This window comes from Ascaphus truei, chromosome 13 (genome assembly GCF_040206685.1).
Source record: "Ascaphus truei isolate aAscTru1 chromosome 13, aAscTru1.hap1, whole genome shotgun sequence".
NCBI classification, from domain to species: Eukaryota; Metazoa; Chordata; class Amphibia; order Anura; family Ascaphidae; genus Ascaphus; species Ascaphus truei.
Genome location: NC_134495.1, coordinates 40,600,887 through 40,622,490, shown reverse-complemented (window position 1 = coordinate 40,622,490; position 21,604 = coordinate 40,600,887). Strand labels below are relative to the sequence as shown.

The window sequence follows — 21,604 nt, the reverse complement described above, 5'->3', positions numbered from 1 at the left end:
TGCATTCGTTTTAATGTCAAAAAATAAAAAAGTTAAGAATAGTGGTGATATTAATCATAGTGTAATTGAATACACAATTGATAATCTGCCTATGATTTAGCCCCTAGGTAGGAATAGAGGTGTAAGGAGACATTCATAACCAGGGAATAGATCTCCACAGTGACACACACTGTCACACACTGATACACACTGACTGTCTCACACAGTCAAATAAACACACATACACACAGAGACACACTGTCTCTTTAAGGGAGCTTGCCCTTGGAAGACGGAAGCAGAAGCAGGAAGCAGAGACCGGGAGAAGAGCTGCCAGCTGCCAGGTAAGTGCTGTGTGCGGTTGCCGCTGCCCCACCGGGTCTGGGAACGCTGGGAGTGTTCTCTGCTTTCCCCCTCCGGCAGAAGCGATAGCACTGATGCACTTATGCGGCGGCCATTTTTTCCCCGCAACCCCGTTAATAACGCGGTGGTCTTGGGTGGCCCCCGAGGACCGCGCTATAACGGAGTTAAGCTGTAATTGGCGGGTTTAACACATTTACTTCCAAGAGAGACCTGTTAAAGTGTTGATAAATATCTGTATGTAAGAGAGAGATGTATGAATAAGATATAAGATGGCCGCTGGCCCTAACACCGCACATGAAAGCACGAACCTCACAAGCGAGACATTTGAGCAAAGAGCTAAAGCGGTGACAGAGACGGGCGATCCCGTGTTCCCTAATCACCCGCTGCAGGATAAAGAAGCTATTCCTGATATAAAAGGTCACATCGGCAAACGCGCAGAGATTAAGGGGAACTCTGGGGGACTTCGCAGCATTAAAGGCCATGACAGCAGCCCTGACACAGACACACAGAGATGCTGGTGAAACGTACTGTACCCATCTAGGAAATAGATCCCATTAATACGTCTGTCAGAAGTCATCAAGGGGACAGACTATACCCCCTATGGTATCCTGTTCGGGTAAAATAAGGAAATATCATGTTGCGCAATTTTTATAGAGTTATATAAAAATTGATGATTTAAAGTCCCCCTATTTTAATTGTACCAACATGTTAGGCATATGGAGAATTTCATCTAACACGCCAGAGACAGAGGGAACGCTTAATTTGTAAGTACTGTCGTTTAGAAATGTATGGCAGGAAAGTCCTGCAAGGTGACAGCGCATATTCAGCAATGGACTTCTAAAGCATCCTGCTGGTTCAATGCCAGGGGGTCTGGAAAAAGTCCATAGTTGAAAGGCTCCCACTCAGAGTGTTAAGTTGGGAGGGGTAATTCAAGTATTCTCTATCTTAGTAATGTCCAAGCAAATGGGCCAGATGTCCGGCCAGCTCAGAAAAAATGTCGCCAGGTAAAGGGGGCCGGATCAGGTATGCTAAGCAGCAAAGGTTCACGTATACGCCCTTAGCAAACTAAGAAGCCCCTCTGCCAGGTTTTGCAAAGTATTGGCAACTCCGGGACAGGTGGGGAATATTATTCCCACGGAGTAGATTGGTTGCACGGGTTAAGTATAGGACTGTGTAGTGTATAAGAAACCCTGCAGCCCATCGGGAACCAGTTCCATCTAAGATTCATCATGAAACAAGATTAATCTAAGCTTCATTTTAAGACTTTACACCATCGTAACCAAAGTCAAGGGTTCGTAAGAAGTAAGGGTCCAGATCCAATACCATAGCGGCAGAACGATGGAAGCAGCTCCGGCGTAGTAACAGCGGTTGCGAGAGGCGCCACTGACCAAAGTCTGTTTCCAGCTCTATTTGCGCACAACTCCCTCTCCTGGGAAATTGTGCCTAGAGACTATTTCTAAAGATTTCGTTTTGGGAACAAGATTTTTCGTTTGCCCCTGTCCCAGTAAGTGTATTTTGAGTGTTTTTGTAAACTAATGTGTGTGTGTGTTCATTCTGTAAATAAATCACAATTTATTTTGCCTCTTTGCTTTGCTCAATCAAAGGATCCGGGTATTAAGGTGTTAAAAGTGCTGGTCTCCCGTGACACTGGGGATGTTTATGGCACAAACATATTCCACATTGCAGTGCAATGCTGGCATGTAACAGCAATAGGGTTTATAAGGGCATAATATGGGCATGATATACCACTGTGCCACATCAATTGGTTTATTGGCATTTGTAATGTGTTTTTTTTCTATGTAATGTGTTTTATTTTGGGTGTGAGTCAGTGGTCCAGGTGCTCAAGTACTAGGTCCAGAATATGCTAATAATCACTATGTGATAATCAGGAGACACAGATATCCAAATCCACAATAGCAATAATAATGAAGATGAAAGTCAGTGGTGGGTCTGATGAAATTCTCTTGAGTGAGGAACAAATGTTTTCCTGAAGGTGGTGAGTGGTACAATTATTATACCCTTCCCCTTCTCATTAGGATAGTCCTCAGAATAGCAATAGCCAATTTAGTATTCACTGTATCCTCCCCAATCTGTGTCTCCTTAAACGTGGAGCCGGAGTAGAGTCCAGAGATGTCCAAGACAGAGAGCAGGGTCATGAGAATAAAAATAATAATTTATTAAAGTATACATTAAATGTTAATGTTTTTTAGATGTTTTATTTTTGGCCATATTATATGGGCATGCTTTAATACTGTGCCAATCAATGGGTAGTGGGGATAGTGCGTGGGTGGTTATGCCTCCCGGGTGGGTAGTGGGGGAGGGTGGGTTAACCCCTTAATTACTATATTAGTTATAAATCGCTAAAGTGATTAAGGGGGTAGGGGCCATTAGATTGTATTTTTTTATTATACTGTTGTTGACAAAGTAGGACAAGGACTGTGATGATGAGGATAGCTTTCATCTGGCAGGGGTGAGTGCAAGTTTTTTTTACTTTATGCCTTTGCATTACACGGGCAATGGATGGAAGGGAAGTAAACATAATATGTTTACATTATGTTTTATTTTAAATGGACAAATGCACTATTATCCATATCTGGATAATAGTAATTTTGCCCATTACTGTACTGTATGTTAGGGGAGTTGTTGGGGGTACAGGGGGTGGGTTGTGTACTGGCACAGTAGGTAGTAGGTATTGCAATGTTTATTGTGGGTAGAGGGATTGAGTGTAGGGGCTAATGGCCACAGGGTGGGTGGTTAGGCCTCTCGGGTGAGTAGTGGGGGGTTTAACCCTTTCATTACCATAGCAGTTACTACCGCTAAGGTAATGAAGGGGTTAACCCTCCCACTACCCACGAGAGGCCTAACCACTCAACCTGGGGCTATTACCCCCTTCACTCACCCCCTTTGCCCCAATAAACCTTGTAGTCTGCCTTAACCCCTACATTGCAGTTAGCCGCTAAGGTATTGAAGCTGCTTTTTATTTTTTATTATAGTTTTGAAGCAGAGGGTATCCGGAGCTGAACCGTGTTGATTTCAGGTCCTGAAATAAATGTGGTTCAGCTCCGAAGACCCCCAACTACAATACTGTAGTATCAAAATAAAATACCCCCCCCGCGATCGCCTGTTAAGAGGCGCACAGGTTGAGTGACTGATTCAGCCTATCTCTTACTGCGCATCTCTTGCAGACAGGTACAACCACGAAGGATTTAATCAGCAGGGACCCCCGCTGTGTTAATCCGATGGGCCATTAGTCTGCCGCAGACTACCACGTGTGGTATTTGGCAAATTTTCCAAAATCTAGAACAAGATGTGGTCAGATACAGGCTGCCCCATCAGTACGTGGCTTTGCTCGTTTTCTTTTACCTTGTCAGGGTGTTGGATCTGCGCAGGCTGGGCTTGTATGCGGATGGAATAATGATGGGACCAGGAACCTTTGTAGTACAAACACAGCTTTATTAATAGTCGTTACCAATGCTCTTCACATTTAGACATTCTTCACGCAATTCACTGATATATACACAGTGCTTCATCCCTAGGTATTCTCTTCTTAATAGGTACTGAGGCTTGCCACTGTTACTGTCACCTTAAGTGACCATCTTCTGAGTAGCATCCCTAACTCTCTGTATCAATTGGGCCCTACTATCGTGAACTGTGGGATCATTATCCCGGTGTAGTGAACTCTGTGCCTCTCAGGCACTCTGCGTTAGAGACAGCAGGGAGTTTATCAGTAGAACCGCTCCGATTACGTCCCAGGGATACTACTTGGATAACCCCAATAGAACCTAGGATTCCTCTTTGGCAACCTGTAAGCGTCAATATTTCCATGGCTACAGACGCTAATTGGATGGGACACTTCCCCTAACTACAAAACAATACACAGAGACAGGACATTATCATTTTACAGTCACTATACACAGTGTCACGTACGGCACTCTGCAAGCGCACGGCCTGCATACGGGACGAGGGTTAATACAAACGCTTGCAAACGCTCCCACTTTTCACCCCGCAGAGGTCCCTCAAATGGACAATATCTTCCCTAAAGTACAAGGATCAATACACAGCTCGCAAGCTTCCCCACTCGTCACTTTCGCAAAGGTCCCTCAAATGAGTTATATCTCTCCTAAATCCGTCCCAATATACCACCGTCAAGAACAGCACACAAGTGGGCACGTGACTTAGATATGCAACCAGGGTTAATACACAGCCACTCTAGCCAACTCACCTTTCGCCTGCGCAGTGTACCTCCAATTTGTTGACATTAACCCCTAACTCAATTGCAATCCTATCTATACACTGCCACCACCTGAGGTAGTTATGTAAACAAAAGATGTCAAATTAATATTTGCCAGGACCCCGACAAATTTTACAAATCTTGGGGACGGCGATGGGGACCACATTTGCCCCATCGTTTGCTAATTTATATATGGGACAGTGGGAGTCTCTTGTGGTTTTTGGATGTCCCCCTCCACAGCTTAAACTGTGGAGGAGGTACATTGATGACATCATCATTGTCTGGGAGGGGAGTGAAGAATCATATCTTGACTTTGTCTCCCTTCTGAATGTAAATGAATTTAATTTGAAATTCAGTGGTGAAAATAGTGATGTTAGCATTCACTTTCTCGATTTGGAGATTTATATTGAAGCCAATACAATTCAAACTAGAACCCATTTCAAGGTCACAAATGTCAATTCATATTTAGATCCCCTTAGCTGCCATGATAAAAGATGGGTTCAGAATATCCCATTGAACCAATTTTTGAGAATAAAAAGGAATGACTCTAAGACAAAGGACTTCGATGAACAATCTTCATTCCTCAAAAAAAGATTTCTCGATAAAAAATATAATGAGGACTTGATAGATTCCTCACTAGTAAGGACGAAAAAAATCCAACGGGAATCTCTACTCAAATACCATCGTAAAAAAGCTAAAGGGGAGAATAAGAAAAAGGAAGCTATACCTCTTTTTATAACTCAATTTAGTGGAATGCATAGTAATGTGAAAAGAGTGTTATGTAAACATTGGAATGTACTTAAAATGTAACCTATATTAGGACCCCATTTGAAATCAAAACCTGGTATAGTGTTCAAACGTGCACCTAATCTGAAAAGCCTACTGGCTCCTAGTCAGGTTATTAGAAACAGTAAATCATTTGGCGATATGAAAACACGCCTAGGGATTCTAGGCACATATAAGTGCGCCAAATGCAAGGCGTGCAATCACATCACAAAAGACAAAACTGTTACGTCTTTCGCCACCAATCATGTTTATAACACTAATAGCTTCATTAACTGTTTGACAACGCATGTGGTCTATTTTTACAGTGTAGCTGTAATTTACAGTACATTGGTAAGACTAAGAGACCATTTAAAATGCGTATGTTGGAACACTTGAGAAGTGTTAAAAATATACCAAAAACTTTAGCGAAAGGTATGCCCCTCACCCCACTGTTAAAACACTTCAAAGAAGTACATAACAATGATCCCAGTTGTATTAGATTCAAGGGATTGGAATGTGTACCATTAAGTATTAGACAGGGTAACAGAGATCTCAACCTATTGAAAAGAGAACAATATTGGATTTACACATTTCAAACTAGGTATCCCACTGGTTTTAATGAGTTAATTGAACTTACTCCGTTTTTTAAATGACTATGCAATGTGAATGTAATGTTTATTTAGTAACTTCATTATGTTTATTGTGTATGTTGTTTTTTTCCCTCCTTTTTCTTTTTATGAATATGAATTGTTTATGTGTATGTTGCATTCTAGGCATGTTTGGTATGTGACATGCTTTGTATCTAGAGTTCAGCAGTGAATGAGTTAACAAACATATTTTCTTGACTTTGGGATACAATGTCCGCATTGTTTATATTGTATACATAAGTTGCTTTTCTTGCTCGTTTATGGTAAGAACTGCTGCCCTTATAAAGTTATGGGTTTCCCTTGGGAAGACACACACGTCTGGACCCAATATGTACTAATTCCTAGCCCGGTAATTGATTTTTCTGTGGTACAGTGAAATACGCGCTTGTGACGCTATGCGTGACCTCCTGACGAAGCACGTAGTGCGAAACGCGTAGAGGTCATGACAGGTCACTCTGCGCGTATCCTGATCCTTGTACGCTCGCCGCGGAACCCGCTCTAGGCTTCAGTGTAAGTCTCCGTCTCCCCCTGTCAGTCTCGGGTAGTTGTTTAACTATATTTTAGTTTTAATCAGGATTATTTGTTCTGTTTTTCTTTTGAACACTGCCCCTTTTTTTATTATTTTTATTTTCATACATTGTGTGTTATGTTGCTTGTAGATTTAGGTCTACTGGTTAGAATTGATCTATCCTATGGTTTGTGTTCATTGTAACCAAACTTAGCTTTGTGACGCATTGTACTGAGGTGGGGTTGGATCCCCTCAGTTTAGTTTTAATTGTTATCAATAAACATTTTACCATTTTTTAATTTCTGGTGCACATTGTGTGCATTTTTCTTTCATAAAACATTTCTTTATATTTTTTTTTTTTATCAAACTGTACCCGCGTGTCACTTTTAGTGGGCTATCCATGACAGGACCCCCCGCTCCGCCCAATTAAGTTTGGTTTGAAGTGCAGCCCCCACCCATGACAAGCCTGGACCTGTCGCAACCCAATATATGGCATTTTTAAACTCAAGTTTGACCTTTTTAACCCCTGAAGCACTAGATGGATTAAAATACATAATATCTCATGACATTATCATGACACATAGGAACATATTTACATTACCAACTGTTTGGCTCCTCCAACTGTGACTCCAAGGAACCTGAGTTCCAGAATCTTCTAGCTGAATATATATACCGTAGTGGTGACATCGCTAATCACCAAAGTGGGAGTGGCTTAGTTTCTGTCAAGTCACCCTGTATCATGTGATGGGAGAGGGGGAGGTATGCTGTAAATATGTATTTCTGTGTCCCCTTAGTGTTTAAGGATAGTAACATATTTAACCAAGCCTGTACACCAAGGGATCTGGGTTTTGCTAGTTGAGTAGGGGCAGTGCTTGGGATGATAGGAGAGTGGGGATGGGTGGTACTCAGGTCTGGGATACATTGGCCAAAATAGCAGATCTTTTGTCTGTTCCAGACACTGAGGCGCCTATCTCTGGAGATATACGGCTGGCCAGGGGAACTGTTGCTGAGTAGAAGCCCTACAGGTGCTGTACGAAGTGGCTGTTTTGAAATTCCCACACACTTCGAAATTCCCAACCCTGTGCCCTGTCCTTGCCGCATGGTTCAACCCCATGCCCAGATTGGGTGAGCCCTCACTCTGTGATTGGTTGGCAAACAGCATCCATGCTGTTATTGGTCTAATGTAGAAAATAGCTGAAGCGCTCAAATGCAGGTGTATTGAACAAAAATAAGCCAAACCACTAAACCAGGGTACTAATAATTGACATAGTACTTAGTGTGAAATAGTATGGGTACTATCCTCCTGAAGACAGGTGGTAGATGGTACAAGCCCACTCACCCTCAGTCTCATCGGCAGGTTCCCCTGAAAATAAGCAATACTCACATCCTGGTAGTAGGTAGGCAAGCTGTGCAGCTACAAATATGCAATATAGGAAAAAGGAGACCAAAAGCGCACCAGCACAAATGGAGCAGGAAGGACCCAAAACAGAAAATAATTAAAAGGGCACTTTAATGTGACAAAAGACCCATCCAACACGTTTCGAACGTCACAGCGTTCTTTTTCAAGGATAAAACACAATGTAATAACATCCATTATATACCCTCTTACCTGTGGGCCGTTTCGCGCCAAAAACCGGAACCTGATGACGTCATGATGCTACGCGTGTCATCGCGCATGCGCAGAGCGACTCAGTGCCGATCTAAGGGCAAAAGGAAGTCCCACAGACAGTGTGGCCATCTTGGATAAGGGCAAGTCATAGGAAATCACTGCCCCACTAATACTAAACATCCCTACAAGACATATATACAGTGCTACTCACTGGGCATGCGCATTGCGACGGAATAAACATAAACAAAGCTAAAATGCAAATGCTAAGGAATACAAATAATAGAAAAGGGAAAAAGCATAAGAAAAATTGAAAAAAAACATATTAAATTACAACTTATACTGACACATAAGGGAAGAATAAGAATATAGAAAGCATATAAACATAATTTGGAAAATAATATGTGACAACCAAATAACTTAAAAACATACATGTTAAAACATAAATACTGCATAACACAGATTGTAAATCTAAATCCTAGGAACCAGGGAAATACAACAAATATCATATATAACGCACATTGTATAGAGTATTATCAACACAATACATCAAAGAACCGAGTTTATGATAAACTTTATAAGATTTTATTTCTAAGATTTTATTTATAAAACTTATAAGATTCAAAGGGCTAAATTTGATCAAACCTTATTAGCTGAAACCTTATCAGCTGACCGTGATTGACCTAAAGTACAATCGATTGTTTAAAAATTGTCAAACATTACAAGAAATGGGTTAACTGCCAGTCAATATTCAGACCCATAGGGAAGCGTGTTTGGAGAATGAAAATCCAATATGCCTCCCTATGGTTCAGAAGGTTGACATGATCACCTCCTCTAGATTTACAATTAACTGATTCAATTCCCAGGAAGGAAAAATTGCTTGTTCCTCCCTGACCACATTCCGTGAAATGTTTAGAAACAGGATGATTGGTGTCTTTCAATCTTATGAGCCTCAAGTGCTCTAACATCCTGACCTTAAGGGCCCTAGTCATTCTCCCCACATACCTCTTGCCACAACCACATGTTATGAGATAAACCACAAATTGACTTTTACAATTTATTAAACTGTTGATCTTATATTCCTTATTCTTTTATTTATTCACACCATGTGGCTGTGGCAAGGCATACTGTAGAAAACTTTTTTGCCGGCTTCATGTGTTTGCATACACTACAAGAGCCACATTTGAAGGAACCCCTGGTGATAAAAGGTCTTGTAGACCCAGAAGTATTAAGTTCACTTGGTGAGACATAAGATCCAATTGTTCTCGCTCTACGGTATACAAAAGTAGGACCAGGTTCAACATATTTTTTAAGTACAGGGTCCATGGATAGGACATTCCAATGTTTTGAGATTATGGAGTTAATCTTTCCTCTTTGTTTATTAAACTGTGAAATAAAAAGAGGACATTTATTTTTTGACTTTACCAATCCATGTGTACCCTGTTTATTAACAATTGTCTCATTAGTATTGACAAGGCGAGAATCCCCAATTGAATGTGCGGGCAACAATGATGCCCTCTCTGTTTGTACTGCATTATTGAAAGCAATTGCTATATGGGATTTAGGGTATCCCCTTTCCAAAAACCTCTTCGTAAGTTCCTCAGACTGAGAAAGGAAACCACTGAATGTGGAACAGTTCCTTCTCAGTCTGAGGAACTGTCCCTTGGGTATAGCTTTTATGATATGAGATGGATTGCAGCTGTCCGCCCTAAGAAATGTATTTCTAGCGTTTAACTTCCTATATACATCCGTTTGGATTTTTTTGTCTATATCCACAAATAATTGTAGATCCAGAAATTCAATGTGATGAAAATGAAAATTTAGTGTAAATTTTAAGTTGTAAATATTGTCATTAAGATAAGATACAAAAGCGTGAAGTGTAGAGACATCCCCTCTCCAAATAATAATTAAGTCATCCACAAACCTTTTATAAAAAACAATATTGTGACGAAAAGAATTGGTGCTTGAATATATAAAGAGTGCATCCCACCACCCCATAAATAAGTTTGCAAAAGAAGGAGCAAAACTTGTGCCCATAGCTGTGGCAATTAATTGCAAATAAAACTTATTATTAAATGTCAAGAAATTGTGCGTGAGTAAAAAATGAATAGCGTCCAAAATAAAAGCCGACTGAAAAATTGAAATTTCTGGTATCTCATTGAATTGGCGGACAGCTGCCATCCCATGATCATGTTGTATAACTGAATACAGAGAGGTAACATCAAGTGTTACCCACAAGTAATGATTACCCCAATTGACATTTTTGATCTGATCAAGAAGATCACCAGAGTCCCATATAAATGAGGGCAACTTCCTAACAAATGGCTGAAGAAAACCATTCACATATCTTGGCAGACCATCTCCCAAAGATCCAATGCTAGAGACAATTGGACGACCTGGAGGGTCGACCAATGTCTTATGGATCTTTGGGAGATGGTGGAAGATAGGAATAATGGGATGTGATGGTATAATATATTTAACCTCTTCCTTGGATAAAACTTCCATAATAACACCTGAGTCAACCAGTTCTGTAAGGACATCCAAGAAGTGAGGAGTGGGATCGTCGGGTAGTACACGATAGGACCGGCCATCATCCAGTTGGCGTAAAGCCTCCCTGATGTAACCGTCTCTACCCTGCACCACCACCGCACCCCCCTTGTCCGCACTCTTAATGACCAAAGCATGATTATTTTTCAAAGATTTTAAAGCTAAACGTTCATTTTGATTCAAATTGTCATGATCTATACGTGAGAGGGAAAATCCCTGAGCTAGAAGACGAAGGTCCCTAATGACCAAATTTTCAAACATAGTTAGAAATTGACCCTTAACATGAGTGGGGTAGAAGATAGAGCTCTTTTTTAGGCCCGAATTCCATTCTGAGAAAGTAGGAATACTAATATCATCAGAAGTCTGTTCAGACAAAAGATCATTCGTATCTTGCAGGGTACAGAAATCATTAAATGTATGTAAAGCAATAGATACCGGAGGAACAGAGTCAGATGAGGGGACATCACTCTCGATAGCGAGTGGTGGCCCCGTGTTATGCAGTATTTATGTTTTAACATGTATGTTTTTAAGTTATTTGGTTGTCACATATTATTTTCCAAATTATGTTTATATGCTTTCTATATTCTTCCCTTATGTGTCAGTATAAGTTGTAATTTAATGTTTTTTTCAATCTTTCTTATGCTTTTTCCCTTTTCTATTATTTGTATTCCTTAGCATTTGCATTTTAGCTTTATTTATGTTTATTCCGTCGCAATGCGCATGCCCAGTGAGTAGCACTGTATATATGTCTTGTAGGGATGTTTAGTATTAGTGGGGCAGTGATTTCCTATGACTTGCCCTTATCCAAGATGGCCACACTGTCTGTGGGACTTCCTTTTGCCCTTAGATCGGCACTGAGTCGCTCTGCGCATGCGCGATGACGCGCGTAGCGTCATGACGTCATCAGGTTCCGATTTTTGGCGCGAAACGGCCCACAGGTAAGAGGGTATATAATGGATGTTATTACATTGTGTTTTATCCTTGAAAAAGAACGCTGTGACGTTCGAAACGCGTTGGATGGGTCTTTTGTCACATTAAAGTGCCCTTTTAATTATTTTCTGTTTTGGGTCCTTCCTGCTCCGTTTGTGCTGGTGCGCTTTTGGTCTCCTTTTTCCTGTTATTTGTCTAAACCCAGATTCCATACTTTTCTATGGGAATGGGAAACTATGTAATGCGCAGCCAATAAGAGTTCATCCTGGAGTTAGCGTGGAAGCTAACAAAGTGGTGTGCTGTGCTGGAGACCCCCCAGAACGAGGCACGGTGATGATCCGAGTGGGAGATTTAATCTTGCAATTCTCCAAATAGCATCCCAGAGGTATTGAGACCAGAATTCTTGTGGACATGGAAGTACTCCTTGGTACGCCTACCAAAGCCACGCCCAGATCCTACTTAGCTAGGATTCTCCCTGAAATCCGATTTGGTGAGTGCAAGCTCTTTCTGTGCTTTGTGTTGTGCCTGTTGGCTCTGGCCAAATAAATATACTTTATTGAACAATAGAGAGCGCTCCAAGCATGAGTGCCGGGTGTCCTCCGATTTACGCAAGCGCGCACAGGGGGGAGGGGGGCGGCGTTGCGGGCCAGCTGAGCGCGCGTGGAAGTATAGTTTTTTGTTTTGGTAAGCGCCGAACGCGGGTCAGCGTGTGCCCACGCACGAGCACCGTGCGCACTGCTTGAGCGGGAACTTACATATTTATATATATGTTAACGCGGCAAGCGCCGCCCACTCAGCGCTGGTGGGGACGCAGCCTAAAGCATATTGACAAATAATTTTAAAGGATCAACAACATAGTTTTTTACTCTACTCCAATGCCACTATTATGTATTCTTAACACTATTAATACTATTCTTGACAAATCTTTCTCATAAGGTACTGGCTTCTAAATCCCCATGGATAAAGTATTACAAAATAAACAAAATTGATACCTACACTCTGCAGGTAAGAATAAAATATTAATGGAGAAAAAGAATAAACACATCTAATAATCAAATAAGTGAGGTGTTACTTGTTGAATTTTTTTTTTTTTTTTTTTAAATACACATTTTATTAGCATACATTAAGATAAATGTAAAAAAAATGCATGTTATTACCCTTAGTTCTCTGTAAATGTGACAATAGATTTAATAAAGAGAGGTACAGTCCACAAAGTGTTAACAAACAATTCAGCAGCAAGCAGCAGTAAAATAAATGGGAGGGTAGTACAAGTTCCTACAACTTACAATATGAGTGAAGTTACTCCATGGGGACAGAAGGCAGGGTGCAGACTGGAGGAAACACGTTAGAGGTTCCTAGTTTTAATTTTTTTTAGTCATCATGCCTCAATAAACCTTTTTGATACTTTTTGAGTCCTGGCCTCCTGTTCTCCTTTTTGTACTTCTCCCCTCAAGAAAGAAGCAGCCAGGATGAAGAGTTGGATTTAACTGCAGTGACGGATCCGTGAATACTCGTGTTCTCATTTACTGTACATTGACTGTTGAAGACTTGCTGCAATTTATCAGGTTGGATATTGATCATCACTTCCCTACCAGTTACTGGGGTTTCATTCCAAGATCGGGTTTACGGGTTGGGCCACTGGTATTCCCCTTTATCTGTTTGTTCCCCTTACTTCGTGGACTATATCATTTGGATTATTCACTTGGCTTCTGTAGCAGCTTCAGTCCGTTCAATGAGTATCTTCATCTCTCTGCTTTAAAAGGTTATTTAGTTGTCTCACCCTCTTTTTTTACCCAAGTCCAAGGTTTTTGTAGCCCCAATTTTTGGAGGACTCGTTCTCTATTTTTTGCTACAACAAAATAACCAAGTACTAAGAAACACTCAGTCAGAACAATAGATTGAATAATGAGAGGTACAGCACACAAAGAGTTGGCATACAATTCAGCAGCAAGCAGCAGTAAAAAAAATAGGAGGGTAGTAAAAGTTCCTACAATTTACAGTATAAGAGAAGTTACAGCCCGTGGGGGTGTAAGGCTGGGTGCAGAGGCAGGGGGCTACTGCACGGTCCAGTGTGTCCACGGGGAGAAAACACAGCAAGTGAATGGCTTCCCCATGAGTCTAAAACAAAATTGCAAGGAAGAGAGTTAAATATTTTCTGCTCCATTGTTCCCTATGGGCTTTTTGAACCTACAGGGACATTTGGGGTGGTTGCCCGCACACAGCAGATGTGAAAATATGAGGTAATCCAAAGCAAAAGGGGATAATGATTCTCTAAAAAAGGGTGTTGCTATTTCTGAGATCTAGGAAGCATCAAATTTCATCTCAGCAGGGGTCATGCAGCAAATGGCAGTGGAAAGTTACAGGACAGAGGAAACACTGCAGATGTCCTTTGGTGGATGGGATGAGGGGGAGGCTATACAGTCTATCAAAAGCAATACTGTATTGTAAAAACATTTTAACTTCTATTCCTTCCAAAATGAAGGTACCTGATGGCCAAAGAGGCCGCAGATTGGGCATAACTGTATTTAAGGGCTTCTTCCAACACATAAGGAGCTTAATGTCTTGAACTTTCTGAGAACAAAAATCCATGACTCTCTCAGTGACATTTTTAATGCTATATATTTTTCTCTGCGGTGTCTCTGATGTTTACCAAACTCTGAACTGTGGGTAAAACATTTCCCACATTAGGAGGAAATAGTCTCTTTCGTGTGTGAATTCTCTGATGTCTAACAAGATTTGACTTATCGGAAAAACATTTCTCACATTCAGCGCAAACAAATGGCTTCTCTCCTGTGTGAATTCTCTGATGTTTAACAAGATGTGATTTCTGGGAAAAAGATTTTCCACATACAATGCAAACACATGGCTTCTCTCCTGCGTGAATGTTCTGATGTGTTTCAAGATGTACGTTATTGAAAAAACATTTCCCACATTCAGAGCAAACAAATGGATTTTCACCTGTGTGAAATCTCTGATGTTTAACAAGAGTTGAGCTGTGAGAAAAACCTTTCCCACATTCAGAGCAAACACATGGCTTCTCTCCTGTGTGAATTTTCTGATGTTTAACAAGATTTGAGCTGTAAAAAAAACATTTCCCACATTCAGAACAAACAAATGACTTTTCTCCTGTATGAATTATCTGATGTCTAACAAGATATGACTTATGGGGAAAACACATCCCACATACAGAGCAAACAAATGGTCTCTCTTCTGTGTGAATTATCTTATGTCTAACAACATCTGCGTTCCTGGAAAAACATTTCCCACATTCAGAACAAACAAATGGTCTCTCGCCTGTGTGAATTCTCTGATGAATAACAAGATTTGACTTCTTGGAAAAACATTTCCCGCATTCGAAACAAGAAAATGGTTTCTCTGTTCTGTGACTTCTGTGATGTCTAAAAAGAACTGATTTATTGGAGAAGTGTTCCCCACATTCTGAGCAAGGAAACAACTTCACTCCCTCATGAATTGTCTGATGTTTAACAAGATCTGAGTTACTAGTAAAGCATTTCTGACATTCAGAGCACGTATACAGCCTCTCTGTAGTGTGTGTTCTTTGGTGAATTGTATAATCTGATTTATTATTAAAGTCTTTACCACATTCACTGCACTTATACTTCATTACTGACAAGTTTTTGTGAATTTCCTGGCCATTCGTGTTTCCTTTGTCCCACTTTTTAATATGAGCAGATGTATATTCATGTTCTTTCAGTTTATAAATGTGGGAGACCAAGGGATTTTCTTCTTCACGTGAGTCTGATTCCACAGCAATAATTCTGACAGCATTTGTCTGTCTCTTACTTGGGTTATTTTGCCTCAAGTAACTTGCTCCTTGATCACTTTTAACAACACTGTTATCTTCATTTACACTATCTTGTGAGCAAAGAGGAGGAGTGTGCCATCCTGCAGGTGTACTTCTGCTCATGGGTTTGTCTGTTGGAAATAAATGCACTGTGAGAAAAGAAGATAATTAATAGCATAAACATCATTTAACATTACTGGTTGAACATTTCAATTAGTATAAAAAAATGTCCCAAATTGCAATTCAAATATACTGTAAGCTAAAGAAGTACTGTGGCAAAATTGAAAGCAACTCAGGGGTTCATTTAAAATGTATATAGCTATTTTCTGCAAATCAATTTCAATAGATTTTGATAACGTAAATGTTCTAACCCTTCCGGAACACAGTGGGTTAAGTTAGCTGAGCTAAAAAAAATGTCACAGATGTATAATTGACCCTCAGAAATAGCACACTGGAGACCACATCCAATACCAGGGACCAAAGTAAATGCCAAAAAGAATTGTTGTCCTGACTCCTTGTGGTGTGAATCAGACACAAATGTGTGCTGCAAGAGAATCCCTGACAATGCATTTCTGTGCTGTAAATGCCAATGGAGTTACACTTTTCAGAAACCTGCTGTGAAGGGAAATAATAGTTATATTGTTTTGAATGTTTAGATAATTATATAAATGATAGATTAAGATAATTAAGGTCATTAAGATTATTTCTCTCTCTCCATTCTCATCTTATTCCCTTACATGTGACATAGTGGAAAAGGGTGTGACCTGTGTCTGGAATGTGTAACGACTCCAGAAGTATTCTGGTGACATTGAGTGACAGATTAGAGAAACCCAGACAGAGTTTTTGGGATCCTCAAAAACAGTGTTTCTCTGCAGGGGTTTAGCGCCCCCTGGAGAGCCAAGGGAGGATCAAAAGGATGAGGAGCAGAGAGAAAGCATCAACGCTGTTAGGGGGGCTGGGCAGTTTCCTCCATTCTGATTGGCTACTGCTTCGGAATGCAGTAAATCAGGAGGTTTCATCTGGACCTTCACTCTACCTCAGAATCTTTTGGACATAACACCCGAGTCACGCCAAAAGGTGGCCCCTGAGAGTCTCTCCAATATTCCTTCACTGCTCCTGTCCACTAAGCCAGCATGCTATATAAAAACAAAAATGGCCCTCTATTCTCTCAAATATTGTGTGCAAAACAATACCGTGATAACAAACAATACAGTGATAATAAAGTGCATACAGTGAAAGTGATTCAATATTAAACTAAATCAAGTGATAAGGTGGAATAGGTAAAGTATCACTCAATCCCTTAGAAAGGTCCAGGTAAAAGATATCGCTGAAAACCAGGGGAGCGATGGTATATCTTTGAAAGAAAAACACTACATAGTGCAATATTGTATGTGCAATATAGTGAATAAGCAGAAGGCTCCCAATTGGCAACTCACAATATAGTGGACAAAAAGGAGCAGAAATCCAACTGTGGCAAAGATGATTCCAGGCTGGAGCAGGTAGGAGGACATCAGATCTCAAAGAAGAGAAACACATACCATAGTGTAGATGGTAACAAAAAGCATTTATCCCACAAATAAAAATGGAGGCTTACAATATCCAAGAAATAACACAGCAGGGTAAGTGAGGTGTAGATGGTAATGGCTGAGTCGCGACCTCAGAATCTCAGCACACCAACGCCGCTGCGGATCTCTGTTCCGTATCCACGCTGGGACCGATACGTCACTTCCGGTCTCCCATCCTGCAGGAAACTGACGTCACGGGATCTCCCAGCGCTGCCTCTCCTTCTCGATCTGAACTATAGGCCACGCTCTACGCATTTCGCCGTTCTGGATGACGGCTTCGTCAGGAGCCTCCATATTTATTCGAGTGATAAATGCTTTTTGTTACCATCTACACTATGGTATGTGTTTCTCTTCTTTGAGATCTGATCTCCTCCTACCTGCTCCAGCCTGGAATCATCTTTGCCACAGTTGGATTTCTGCTCCTTTTTGTCCACTATATTGTGAGTTGCCAATTGGGAGCCTTCTGCTTATTCACTATATTGCACATACAATATTGCACTATGTAGTGTTTTTCTTTCAAAGGTATACCATCGCTCCCCTGGTTTTCAGCACTAAGCCAGCATGGACAGGGTGAACATCATGAGGAAAAGAGACACAACTTCAAAGACCTGGAGTTTGTCATCTTCTCCCCCTTGCATGTTTGCTGTAAGGGTCGGTGAGCTGTAAAGCCGACTTCCCTCACACCAAAGGGTGTCATCTATTTGCTGCTGTTACGAGCTGCTCTGTTATTGGTCTTGCATAAGATATTTCAGAAGTATTTCCATTTTCACACATTACCTGCTCTCACAGCTCTATCTCAGCATAATCCCACTTCTTCTCCAATGCCAAATTCTTCAATTAAGCAGCCATCCAACAAAACACCTTCTTACCCCCCCTGTACCTAATGCTTCCACTAAACCTTCCTTATAAATTGTAATCTCCATGGGGCAGGGAGCTCCTACCTACTGTACCAATGTATATTTATGTGTATTTTATTGTATTCATCCTCCAACACTCGTACAGCGCTACGGAACATGTTGGTACATAGTTATAAACAGTGTTCGACAAACCTATACATTTGCTCGCCCCGGGCGAGTGGATTTAACCCCCGGGCGAGTAAATATTGGCCCAAGCAGCACACGTTTGGTACTAGGTGGCGAGTAGATTTTTTGGTGATTTATCAAGCACTGGTTATAAATTCTAACAACAACAATAATAATAATGTGTTTGGGATGCAGGGCCAAGAAGAGGAGGAAGCAGCATGATCAGGAGAAAGGTGTGGGCAGAGGATTGTTTATATATGTCCTGTGTATGTTTGTGTGTATCTGTTCTCCTTTCATATGTGTGTATATCGATGTTCCTGTTGTGTCTGTCTGTCCTGTGAGTATCTGTTCTCCTGTGAGGTGTGTCAGTATGTCCTGTGTATCTGTTCTCCTGTGGTGTGTGTCCACGGGAGGAGACAATGGTTCGACTGGGGGAGGCCGCAGAGCGTTGGCGCATTTCCCATTGGTCAATCCGTATGTCCCTTCCACCCGGCATCCCGAGCCAGTTTGGAATGCCCCCTCCTCTGACATCAGCCAAAGGATGAGCCCCTGTTCCTATTGGCTAGTGGGAGGAAATTCCCACGCTCTGCTTGGTCGCTCCTCCTACTTCCATGCTGGGGATAGCTCAGCGGAGTGTATGTAAGGAGATGCCCCAGTCAGAGAACCAGACCATCCGGTGGCTTGAGTCGATGATGCGCGGGCAGTCTTTTAAAAGTTGCTCTGTTACAAATAGCAGATCAACCGGCTTCATTTTTGGAGCTAAGAAAGCCTTCCCTGCAGAGACTAAGTTAAGCGCCAGGTACAAGTTCTTATTTTAGACCGTAGTAGTCGCGGCTAAGATTTTTAGCCGAAAAGAGGACCAGGAAGCCCAGGTGGATATCCCTGTCAGGGTTAGCCTTCCGAAGCAGGCCCCCTGCACCTATTTGAGGCTAGTTTACGTTCCCAGACCCCAGAAAGTGTTTATTTCGCCTGTATTTTGTATATTCATTGTGTGTACGTGGGTTTACCCGAATAAACCTCATTTTATTCCACTACCTTGTTTTGCTTAGTGAATGATTCTGGATAAAAGGTGTTGAGAGTCCTGGTCTCCCGTGACAAGTTCTCACTAAAATATCTAATGACCTCCATGCTGCTAAAGACAGAGGTCATTACACTCTGCTCATATTACTTGACCTTTCTACAGCATTTGACACCGTGGACCACCCTCTTCTCCTTCACATTCTCCATACTCTTGGCATTCGTAACAAAGCTCTTTCCTGGATCTCCTCTTACCTCTCCCATCGCACTTTCAGTGTCTCTTTTGCAAACACCTCCTCCTCCTCTATCGATCTCTCTGTGGGGGTACCCCAGGGCTCTGTCCTGGGACCTCTTCTCTTTTCTCTGTACACACTCTCTCTAGGTGACCTAATTACATCTCCTGGGTTCAAATATCACCTCTATGCTGACGACACACAAATTTACTTTTCAACCCCTGTACACCAGCTGTACAGACTAAAGTTTCTGAATGTTTCTCTGTGATATCATCCTCGATGGGCCTCCGCCTGTGAGGACTCGCCATCCTGATGGCCGGAACTCACCTATTCAGCCTTCTACATCTGGCACTCAAGTATTGTGGTCCCACAGCGGTTCCACTGCGTGCGCGTGGGGGACGCGCGATCAGCCTGCCCCTCCAGATCCGTTCCCAGTCTCCGCCCCTGCTCCGAAGACGGACATGCGCGGTGCGCGAGTGGCGCGCGATCAAGTCACCACCCCTTGACGTCAGTGACGCGTGGAAGACAGGCTTCCCCAGGGACCCGCCTCCAGGCTCCGTTTCCATTCGGATGACGGGCATACGCGGTGCGCGATCGGATCGCCACCGTTTGATATCGGTGACGCGCGCGGGACGTAGCTCCACCCCTAGACCTAATCGGGCTGCACAATAGGGCGCACCTGCGTGACCCAGCAGCCTATCAGCACGTTCCCTCTTGTTCCGCCCCACTTCCCATTGGAGGTAGGTTCCTTAAATACCTGCTCAGCCCAGACTCTCATTGCTGAGCATAATCTTGTGTGTGACGCCATGCCTTGCTGCATCCTGACCTTGTTCCTGATCTCCCTGCTGCCTGGTGGCGCGTGCACAGCTAAAAGCCGCGATCTGCGGTTTGTAGGAAGCGATGGGAGGCGCGGGAACATGGTCAAAATGGGGGTGGGGGGGGCACTGGTCTACACTAGATGCGCTTCTATTGGTCCAACCTATCTGCCCTGCCAGTGGCTCCCTGCCCAACACGTGACCGCGTCGCAACACGGGGAAACAAAATTCTTGTCTTCTCTGCTGGCTGACGTGCCATCGCTCTGCGTGAGTGCCCACAACAGAAACCACTGGGGCCTGTCTGATAAGAGGTGAGTGTCTGGTATGCAGCGCTCACACCATCGCGTGGGCCGCTGGAAACCCGGCCTAAATCTGTCTCAGCGTCTCCCCTGCTGAAATCCCTCTCCTGGCTTCCTATCAAATCCCGTATCTCACACTCAATTCTCCTCCTCACTTTTAAAGCTTTACACTCTTCTGCCCCTCCTTACATCTCAGCCCTCATTTCTCGTTATGCACCATCCCGACTCTTGCGTTCTGCTTAAGGATGTCTTCTCTCTACCCCCTTTGTATCTAAAGCCCTCTCCCACCTTAAACCTTTCTCACTGACTGCCCCACACCTCTGGAATGCCCTTCCCCTCAATATCCGACTAGCTGCCTCTCTATCCACCTTTAAAACTCATCTTAAAACACACCTGCTTAACGAAGCACGAGTAGCGCCGTGGATAATACTAGACACATAATACATAAAGCTTGGCCCCTTGCAGACGCGCATCCCAGAATGCCCTCCTACTGTCTCTGTGCATTCTTCCTACCTACAAATTTGATTGTAAGCTCTTCGGAGCAGGGACTCCTTTTCCCAAATGTTACTTTAATGTCTGAAGCACTTCTTCCCATTATGTGTTATTTATATTATTTGTTATTTATATGATTGTCGGGTGTATTACTACTGTTAACCGCTATGTACATTAATGGCGCTATATAAAGACATACATACAGCTCCGTGAGAGACAGGCATGACAACATCAAAGGTGCTCCTCTCATCCCCACACTCCGACACTTCCTGTAGCCTTCTCTCATGGAGCTGTATATGTTCTCCTGTGTGTGTATGTGTGTGTGTATGTGTGTGTCTACTCTCCTCTGTTGTATGCCTGTCTGTTCCGTCTGTATCTGTTCTCCTGTAGCACACGTGTATGTTTGTGTATCTGTTCTTCTGGTGAGTACTGTATGTGTGTGTGTTATATATATAGCTATGGTGTGTCTGTCCTGTGTGCATCTGTTGTCCACTGTGTTTATGTGTGTATAACCTGTGGGTATCTCTATTTTGTGTGTATCTGCTCTCCTGTGTGTGTATGTATGTGTCTGTTCTGCATGCATCTGTTCTTCTATCTGTGAGGGTGTGTATCTGTTCTCCTGTGGTGTGTGTGTTTATCTATCTTGTGTGGATCTGTACTCATGTGTGTAACTGACCTGCGGTCTATGCCTCTGTGTCCTATGTGTATGTGTTCTCCACTGTGTGAATATCTGTTATATTGTGTGTGTGTATGTGTATCTATTGTCCTTTGTTGTGTCTGTCT

The 21,604-nt window shown here is 42.3% G+C and overlaps 2 protein-coding genes across 3 annotated transcripts in view; one reads left to right on the top strand and one right to left on the bottom strand.

The window, feature by feature from the left end:
* LOC142464645 (uncharacterized) overlaps positions 1 to 21,604 on the top strand; it is a 755,558-nt gene that overhangs the window by 647,810 nt on the left and 86,144 nt on the right.
* The window catches only part of LOC142465254 (uncharacterized), a 34,103-nt gene continuing 25,199 nt past the window's right edge, over positions 12,701 to 21,604 (bottom strand). The window contains exon 5 of one of the 2 annotated variants that reach the window (XM_075569257.1): positions 12,701 to 15,527. In XM_075569257.1, coding sequence (XP_075425372.1) covers positions 14,188 to 15,527 — 1,340 coding nt within the window. In that variant the 3' untranslated portion in view covers positions 12,701 to 14,187. The remainder of the gene's footprint in view (positions 15,528 to 21,604) is intronic. The other variant, XM_075569258.1, reaches the window with a different exon arrangement.